The 10,204-nt window shown below is 45.6% G+C and overlaps 1 protein-coding gene across 1 annotated transcript; it reads right to left on the bottom strand.

The window, feature by feature from the left end:
• Window positions 1-2,778: 2,778 nt before the first annotated feature.
• On the bottom strand, window positions 2,779-3,414 carry RNASE10 (ribonuclease, RNase A family, 10 (non-active)). The gene has a single exon (XM_004694554.2). The coding sequence runs from the start codon at window positions 3,412-3,414 to the stop codon at window positions 2,779-2,781; it is 636 nt and encodes a 211-aa protein (XP_004694611.1).
• Between the last annotated feature and the right edge of the window lie 6,790 nt (window positions 3,415-10,204).

The raw sequence follows: 10,204 nt of genomic DNA on the forward strand, positions 1-10,204 counted from the left end.
CCGCATTTCTCATTCTCTACCTTGCTTTAGATGATGTTTCACCTTGATGGGGTTCCCAATCAAGAAAAATGGGAATCCATGTTGGCTAGGTCCTCACCTCCCTACTCCTCTACCCAGCTCTGAAATGTCAGGGTAACACACAGATATCTTTCTTTCTTTTTTTAAAGTTTTACTTATTGGGCCCTCCCTGGTGGCTCAGCAGGTTAAACCACAGCACTAAAAAGCTAAAGCCATTTGAGCATGAGTTCGATCCCTGCCCAGAGGTGATCCACATGTCACCGCAGACTCTCCTGACCCACCAGCTGCTCCCCTCAGCAGTGTACTTTGTCACTCTGCCCGTTCTGCTCCCCACTCTGTCTCTGGTGAATCTTCTCACCACACCTGCATCTCTGGCCAGAGATGCAGGGGTGGTGAGAGGATTCATTAGAAACAGAGTGGGAGCAGAACAGGCAGGTCGATGAAGTACACTGCTGAGAGGAACAGCAGGCAAGACAGGAGAGATCTGCTTTACCATGTGAGTCACCTCTGGGGTGGGGATTGAACTTTCACTGAAGTGGCCACAGCTTGGCTTAGCTTTGCAGTGCAGCGCTCAACCAGCTATGCCACCAGGGAGAGCCCCAACCCACAGATGTTCCTAAGAGTGACACCAAGACAGGTGAGTCAGAGACATGTTGAATCAGGGGAGTCTGAGAAGATACTAGAAGTGTTAACACATGACTGAGGGATACCCAGGGACCCCAAACTATTAAGGGGTGCATGTTCTAAAAGGGATTTGGCTACCCATTTACACAAAGGTAAAGAAAGCAGACTCAGTGTGATAGATTTTGAATAGACTTGGTATGCAGAGAGAGAGAGAGATAGACAGAGAGCGAAGAAAAGACTTTCCAATAAAACTCTAAAAATTACCCATCCCCTCATGGGCAAATGCCCAGCCAAACAAACTTGACCTGAAGAAGGGTCACTGAGGCCTAAAAACTTGCCACAAATCTAATCTAGTTTTTTACAAAGACCCACAAGAAAAGGGTTAGGCAGTTCCCAGAGAGCTGAGACAAAAGACCCAAAATTCAAAATACACCACATCAAGATGTCATTGTCTCTGCCAAAGCCCAGGAACAACCTCCCCACATGTCTCTCCTCCACATGTCTCCCCACTTCCTTGGTTCACCTCCCTTACATATCCATGTTGGTCCTTCCTAGCTGGCCCCCATTCAGGAAGTCAGGCTTCTAGTATGCTGGGAGTTGTAATTGTCAGCACCTGCGATCTCTTTGGTGTGTAGGTGGAGGTGGCAGTCTGTAAAATACATCAGGAGTTAGACTATCTAACAATGGCAACACATTTAAGTGGTTGACTGCATGGGAGAACAGGAGGAATAAAAGAAATTGTGGAATAAATGATGAAGAACAGGAAAGTACAAGCTGAATCAGAGAAAGTCAAACATTTGCTTCCCTTGGTCTCGCACCTATGATGGTTTCTCTCTCTTGAGTATATCATAGCCCAGGAGAGTGAAACAGAAAATTCCTAGGAGGAAGAGATCTCAAAATCAAGTCACCCAGTGAATCCTTGTAGTTATTTTCTTGGTTTCCCTCTACACCCATGCACCATACATAATGTCTTGGATTTTATCTGACACCCACTCTGACTTGAGTTCAGAGGAAACAGGTTAAGAACATCTACTTATAATCTCTATTTATCCAGCACCATAGCTTTCCTTCTCTTGGAGCATAGCCGATCCTTCCTCTGACTTTTCTCTGATATTACTCTTCCACCGACTTTCTTGTCATCAGAGCAAAAAGGAGGAAGGGGTGCTGAATGAGAGTGAGATTCTGTTGATCCTATTCATTTTATACCCACCAACCACCTCATGTGAGCAGTATGCTACTTTTTAGAGCTAATTTGGAGTGATGATTCTTCTCTCCTCAACAGGACCCCAGAGATAGTGAACCTAGAGAGACTAAACATCGATATCCTGTTTATGATTCTGTCGCTCCACACAGCTTCAAGCCCCTATACCGGGCTCTATGACTTCAGGACCAGAATCTTTTTATCAGCATAACAAAAGTGATCTGTGGTGGCTGAGGAAATTTCTAAGAGTCCAAAGAAGAGGGAGAGCCCAAAAAAGAAGAGGAAAAGGAGAAAAAAGGATAAGTAGTGGGGAGTACGGGGTGCTGGGAGAGGAAATAAAAGATGGTAAAAACAGGAAAGGGCAGAGAAGGCTGACTAGAACCCTGTGCTTGCCCTAATACATGTTCTACCTTGATCTGTGGTACCCGAACAACCCACCAGCAGACCCCTAAACCTAGATCCTATGTTTATTCAGACTCAGGGCAAGAAACCTGACCCACATGGTCCTCCTGCAATCACAGATAGAATCTTTTTGATGGCGCCCTACAAAGAAATACTGTATGAAGGTCCACAGGCTTATGCCCTCAGGGCTCCAGGAGGGGAGCAGGATGGAACTTTCCGGAAGGGGTCCAAAGGCAAACAGACTGGGGGGGGCAGACTGATGACAGGACTACAGGAGAGACATGTCGTTGCTCGTCGCTTTCCAGAACAGGAGACAGGGGCCCTAGTCATCATTACCTTATCTTGCCGCCTCTGAGCCTAAGAACAAAATGAGAGTTGCGTGCAGCCTGAGGCAAAAAAAGAACTATATTTTCAGTAAAGAGTAGGGAAATCTCTCTCACAACAACTTTTTTACAGACCACGTAAGAGGAACAGAAGAGCATGAGAAAGAGGGTGTGGACAGGAAGAAGAAAAGTTCCTTTATCGTCAGGATGTTAACTGGACTTCGTGTCATTACAGGACAGGACAATGAACTTTTCAAAGATGAAAGTCAGGTAATTGCAGTGAGGGGTCACTTGGCCTGGCTTGGACAACTTGCAGAATGTCAGATCAAAAGGACGGGAGCTCTTGTGACATTTGGCTCCCTTGAGCTCGCAGGCAACAGCAGGACTGTTGCAGACAGATTTGACGGTCTCCACGTCCTCGTGGATGAATGTATAGTGGGGCACACATGTGCGGTTGTGCTCCGTCATCTTGTGCTCCATCATGGCATTGCATTCCCTGGCCATCCAGCCGTGCCTCAGATAGTCTTTGCTGCTGTCAAAGAAAGGCTCAGCTCTGAGCATCTTGTTTCCTCTGACCTCATCTTCACTGAGGGTGTCCTCTTCCGGCCAGCTGGGCAGCACCACCGCTTTGTGACTAAGCACCAGAGTCTCTGCAGACCGGGTGCCTTTTCCCTCCTTCGTGGCCTCAACCTTGTCCTGGGAGTCACTGGACCAAAACTCATTCAGTGCCTGATCACTGTCCTCCAGGACAGCTGCTGCCATGTGAAGGCCCAGGCCCAGGCCCATCCCAAGACCCAGCAGCACCAGCAGCAGCATGAAAAAGAGCTGCACCAGCGTCAGCTTCATTTTGCCTGGAAGGGAGGAAGGAAAGAGAACAATGGACTTTGGGATGAAGCTGGGCTCCAATAGAGACTCCGGTCTCCCCAAATCCAGAGTCTTTGGGATCTCCTCCCCCTTCTCCACGCCACCTCACTGCCCTCAAAGCACAGTTCCTTTCTGATTCTTCCCCATCCCTCCCATCTCCCCCTACTACATTCCCCACTGCTGGGTAATGCCATAGGGATCCTGCAGAGTGGGAGGTGATGAGGAAAACCAGTTCTGAAATTGGCCCATATATGGGGACCAAACTGGCTTTTAGCTTCAAATAGCCAGAGAGAATGTTGAGAAAACAAGCAATCAGTGTCACACTCTCTTTGCAAGAATTCTCACAGAAAACTGTCCCTCTGGTCCTCCCTGGTGGTGCAATGTGTTGAAGTGAAGCTATCACAGCTACTGTAGCACAAGTTGGATCCCTGGCCAGGGAGTTCGATCCCTGACCCTCATAGCACAGCAGACTTCTGACCCACCCACTGCTCTCCTCAGCAGTGTTTTTCAGCACATCTGCCTGTTCTGCTCCACACTCTGTCTCTGGCGAATCCTCTCACCATCACCCCATACCTGTATTCTATTTCTGTGTGCATAAATAAATAAATCTTAAAAAAATAAAACTGTCCCCTTAGTAAAGCACTAAACTATGGGCCCACCTATCTATTTTTATCCAACATTTACTTTTGCTGACTCAGGTGTCTGTTACTCTTTGCCACCTGCTCTCCCCTCAAAAGATCAACAGAAAAAGCACTGTGGTCCATTTTCACTCCTAAACTGAGGGGAGAGGGTAGGAGGGAGACGGAAGCTTAATCTCACATCTTGGAGTCCTGCTAAGGCTACATCATGTCATGCCAGATCCCTTCTGCCACTTACAGTCATTTAGCAATTGGGTATTTCCTGCTGATAGATTTTTGTACTCCTAAAGAAGAAATGCATTAAGCATGGTATCAGGACCTCCCTGGTGGTCTTGGGGTTGAAGCTCAGTGCTGTCACTGCTATGAAATGAGTTTGATCCCCAGCCCAGGAGTTGACCCACATGGCACAGCAGACCTCTCCTGTCTTGCCAGCTGTTCCCCTCAGCAGTGTATCTCAGTAGATCCACTTTTATGCTCCCCACTCTGTCTCTGGTGAATCCTGTCAGATGCCTGTACCTCTGGCCTATACCCCAACTCTTGTATGATTAAATAAATAAATCATTAAAAAGAATATATTTTAAATTAAAGAGAACGAACTGCCTGTGTTGTCTCCTAGGGCACAGCCCACACCACTGGGACTTACCTGCACACCTAGGTAGCTTCCAAGATTCTGTCCTCCTGTTTCCCAAATTCTTCCCGCCCAGGGTTTCCTTACTGCACAGTGCCCTGGGTGGTAGTCTGCAGAAAAATGGTTATGTCCTGTTGGGCCATGTGCTTTAACCCAGACTTACTTCTTAAACCCACCTCCCTTCCTAATCCTCCCCCTTCAGCACTGAATAAACACTCCCACGGCCACTTTGATATATGGTTATTTGGGTATTGAGATAAATACCCAGAACAGGAAATGTCTCCAGCCTGGGAAACTGCACCCACTGTCTTGTGGTTTATAGCAGCTGACTTTGCCCATGAATTTCAAGCCAGGTCATTCCCTTCCATTCACCAACAGTACACCCTTTTTTTTTTTTTTTAAGATTAACTATTTGTGCACACAAGAACTGGGGTACGGGCTAGAGCTGGTGGGGGGGTAAGGAGATTCACCAGGGACAGATTGGGGAACAGAACAGGCAGATGACGGAAATACACTGCTGAGGGGAGCAGTAGACAGGTTAGGAGAGGTCTACTGTGCCATCATATAGCTCAGCAACCTGGGCAGGGATCAAACTCATGCTGCAGTGGCTGTGGATAGCCTCATAGTACTGTGCTTTAACTCATTGCACCACCAGGGATGGCCCCATCAGCACACCTTTTAAACCTTTCCTGTCATTTCTGGAATATCAAGATCTTTGACTTAGATGGGTCATGCTTCCAACATGATTTTTTTTTCACATTTTAAAAATGTATTTATTCATACAGAACTCGGGTACAGGCAGAGTCAGTGAGAGAATTCACCAGAGACAGTGGGGAACAGAACAGGCAGACTGGCAGAGTACACTGCTGAGGGGAGCAGCGGGCAGGTCAAGAGAGGGCTGCCAGGCCATGTGGGTCACCTCCAGGGCCGGGGATTGAACTCAAACTAAAGTGGCTACAGCTAGTTTGCAGTGCTGCGTCCCAGCCTGTTACGCCACCCGGGAGGGCCCTTTTTTCTCACATTTTAGAACTAGATTATGGCTTCATTTGAAGATTTTAATCAACCATGAAACTTCACATATCTTTACCTATGAAGGTTTTCCAAGCTCTTGATTCTCCACTCCTGTTTTCCCTCTTTATTTCCCTCTCCCAACAACTACACTCCTATAAAAACAGGCAGATTTTGAAAACCTGATAATTTTCCCTAGATAAGACAATGTCTGGCAGCAGTCCTGTTGCTATCTGTCCCTATGTCCTGGGTGAGCAAAACCAGGCAAGTACACAGTCTTGATTCTGCTCTAAAAGTAGGCTTTAGCTAAAAGTGACATCATGCCATCATATTTTTAACAGCACTCTGAAGATTATTAAATCACTATAAAAATCCTCTCTAGACATAATCAAGGCCTGTTAGAGGATATTTTGCTTTATCATTCACCAGGAGCCTTAACAGTAGTTTGTGATCTTGAAAGTCTACTGGATCAACCTTTTAGCAGTACTGATGTCGATTATATATATATATTTTTTAAGATTTATTTATTTGTGCATACAGAACTGGGGTACAGGCCAGAGGCTCAGGGGCAGCGAGAGGCTTCACCAGAGACAGTGGGGAGCAGAACAGGCAGATCGACGAGTACACTGCTGAGGGGAGCAGCGGGGGGAGCAGCGGGCGGGTCAGGAGAGGTCTGCCACGCCATGTGGTCACCTCCGGGGCTGCAGATCAAACTAGCACTGAAGTGGCTGCAGCTAGCTTGCAGTGTCGCGTCCTTATCTGTTGCACCACCAGGGAGGGCCCGAAGTCGATTTTTTTTAATAGTAACAATGACAACAACTAACCAATTTTGAGCATTTGCTTTGTGATAGGTATGTGTATTGCATTTCACCCTCATGATGTGCTTGTGTTAATCCTCTCTAGTCTCCATTCTGCCTACTTATTCAAGCAAGGTTTATTTGTATCAGGAAGAGGGAATAAAGAATCCTCCACTGAGTCCAGGAATCTAGAGTCAGCAAGGATCATAGGATCATGCACTTCCTGACTCATGCCACCTGCTTCTTTATACCTGAGAGGTTTGGTTACTATTAAGGATTATTTACAATTTTGTCATCTTCTACATTTGTTCAATAGTTGTCCATTAACATGAGTGTTGCAAATGTTATATAAGACACTGCATGTAGAAGGATAAATTTATTAACTGTTGTTATTACTACTGCTTTTACCAGCACACGCTGATGACCTGATCGACATTATTTTTCTGCTTAGGAATAAGACATTTGCTGACTGCTTTTCTTTTCTTTCTTTTTTTTTTTTTTAAGATTTATTTATTTCCTCATACAGAACTGGGGTACAAGCCAGAGATGCAGTGGGTGAGAGGATTCACCAGAGACAGAGTGGGGAGCAGAATAGGGAGATCAACGAAGTACACTGCTGAGGGGAGCAGCGGGCGGGGCAGGAGAGGTCTGCTGTGCCATGTGGTCACCTCCAGGGCAGGCGGGGATCGAACTCATGCGGAAGTGGCTTAAGCTTCTCAGTGCTGTGCTTTAACCCGCTGCCCCACCAGGGAAGGCCTGCTCACTGCTTTTCATGGAAGTCAAACAATATCCTAGAATCGCAGTGAAGGAATTAAGGCTCAAATAGGATGATGTTTTACTCTACCAAAAAAAAAAAAAGTGACTATAGAGGGCAACTTTACAAATACTCTAAATAAATAATGGTAGTTCTGATATTGGGACTCCTAACTTCCAACCAAGCAAAATTTATGATAAATAATAGGTCGACACAGGATAACTGATTAGAAAATTGACAGTGATTCCATCTATGACATAGATCCTAACTGCTATTTCTCACTGTATAAACATCCATTTGTAGTCACGGTGAAATAACTGCAGTTGAATTTTGTCTAAAACTAGGAAAATGAACAAATTATATGAAGTAACAGTTGTTTCAAGTCATTGCCCACCGGGCAATGAAGGGATCACTGATTCGAGGGAAACACGTGAGATGAGTTTATTACTCCTTCACTTTACTCCGTGGAGAGAGTGCCCAGGCCATGGCATAGAAGGGGGAGCCTAGGCAGGGTCTATTCGTCTCCTTGATTTGAGGAGGTGGATTTTGAGTACTAGGAAGATAGAATTGCAGAGAAAGAACTATGAAGGTATGCAGTAAGCATATATCACCACATGTCGACCAGATAAATTAAAATATAGCAATCATACCAAACGGAGAGAGTTTAGCTCTCATCCATTGTTGGTTCGAATGGAAAGTGGTCCAATCATCCTGGAAAATAGTTTGGCAGGGGTCTCTCTGGTGGTGCAAGGGTTTAAGTCTCTGCACTATCAAGGTTATCAGCAGCCACTGCAGTTCAAGTTTAATCCCCGGGCCAGGGAGCTGACCCACAGGGCACAGCAGACTTCCCTCTGCTCCCCTCAGCAGTGTATTTCAGTCAATCTGCCTATTCTCTTCCTCATTCTGTCTCTGATGAATCCTTTCATCCCCCCACCCCCTGCCCCTCTGGCTTATGCTCCATTTTTTGTAAGCATAGATAAATAAATCTAAAAAGAAAAGAATTTTGACCCGTCCAGCAGGTCTAGTAAGTCGTGGGTCTCGAGGGGGCACCTCCTGCAAAGCCAATGGGGGGAGAGAGAAAGGAGACCAGGCGCATAAAGAAAGACAGAGTCAGTCTGAGTTGCGTCAAGGTCTCAAGTTTATTGAGCAGGGTGCGGGTATTTTTAGCTTGCAGAAAGGGGGGAGGGAGGGATCCATCGTCATCTCTTTGTCTCTTCGGTAGCACCAAAGCTTGCTGAGCGGGAAAGGAAGGAGTGGGGGAAGGGATTCGGGTGTGCTGCATTCTCAACCAGGATGTTTACTCTAAGTTCCAATCAAGTGTTGTTTTGTGCATAGGAGGCAAGGTCCTGGTCTTGGTCCCCGACAGAATTTGACAGATTCTTAAAATACTAAGCATATACTTATGCAACCCAGCAATCACTCCAGTACATCCATCCCAGAGAAATGAAAACCTACTGGGCCCTCCCAGCACTGCAAATCTAGCTGCAGCCACTTCAGCACAAGTTTGATCTCTGGCCAGGGAAGGGCCCCACAGGGCTCAGCAGACCTCTCCTGCACTGCACCTCTGGCCTGCACCCCAGTTCTGTATGCATAATAAATATATCTTTTTTTAAAAGAGAGAGATGAGGCCCTCCCTGGTGGAGCAGCGGGTTAAAGCACTGCACTAAGAAGCTGAAACCACTTCCGCATGAGTTCAATTCCCACCTGCCCCGGAGGTGACCACATGGCGAGGCAGACCTCTCCTGACCCGTCCACTGCTCCCCTCAGCAGTGTACTTTGTCGATCTGCCTTTTTTCACAAAAACCTGTATGTGCATGTTAACATTAGTTTTATTCATATTAGTCAAAAATGGAAAACAGTCCAAATGTCCTTCACCAGGAGAAGGCTAAGCAAACTGTGGTACATTTTGGACTATTACTCAACAACAAAGAGGATGGATTATTGATATGGACAACTTCGATGGTCTCAAGGGCATTATGCTGAGTGAGAAATAACATCAAGTGGTTGTGTATTGTATGATTCCATTTATATAACATTTGTAGACAGGGAGAACATCGTCATGATTGTTAGGGGTTAGAATGATGGAGATAAAGTTAAAGGTGTGATTATAAAGAACTACCACAGAGGAGATCTTTGTGATGATGAAATAGTTCTCTATCTTGATTGCTGTGGTGGTGACATGATTCCAACACCTGCAATTAAACGCTGTAGAATTACACATACACATTATGTCAGTGTCAGCTTCATCGTTTAGATAATGCATTGTAATTCACTGGGGAAGCTGGGTGAAGTGTAGAGAAGAACTGTGTGCTATTTTTTAAAGATAATATAACAGTTTATTTTTACATCATTTTGCACATTTTTTTATATCAATTGTAATCCCTGTGGGCTTCCCATCACCAACTCACCCGTGTACCATCACCATAGTCCAGTGCACTTCCCTCCCCCCACTGTTTTTTATTCCATTCCCCACTCCACCCCCATAAAATGTCTCCCATATATAGTTATTCATCATTATTATTTTATCATCTGTTTCTTTATACTCCTGCTATGAGTGAAACCATCCAGTATTTTTCCCTTTTTTTCTGGCTTATTTCACTAAGCATGATCCCTTCCAGCTCCATCCATGTTGCTGCAAAAGACATGTGCTTATCCTTTTTGGTTGATGAGTAATAGTCCATTGTGGTTATGTACCACATCTTTTAATCCAGTCATCTACTTTTGGGTCTGTGTGCTATTTTTTTAAAGATTAATTTATTTATGCATACAAGAACTGGGGTACAGGCCAGAGGTGCTGGGAGGGGAAGTGAGAGGCTTCTCTAGAGACAGAGTAGGGAGCAGAACAGGCAGATCGACTGAAATACATAGCTGAGGGGAACAGCAGGAGAGGTCTGCTGCTCCCTTGCTGGACTAGCAACCTGGCTGGTGATCAACCCAGGCCATAGTG

This window comes from Condylura cristata, unplaced genomic scaffold (assembly GCF_000260355.1).
Source record: "Condylura cristata isolate star-nosed mole 26May11 unplaced genomic scaffold, ConCri1.0 scaffold00045, whole genome shotgun sequence".
Taxonomy (NCBI): Eukaryota; Metazoa; Chordata; class Mammalia; order Eulipotyphla; family Talpidae; genus Condylura; species Condylura cristata.

Coding starts and splice junctions, on each gene's coding strand:
- RNASE10 (XM_004694554.2), bottom strand. CDS start 3,414: ATGAAGCTGACGCTGGTGCAGCTCTTTTTCATGCTGCTGCTGGTGCTG.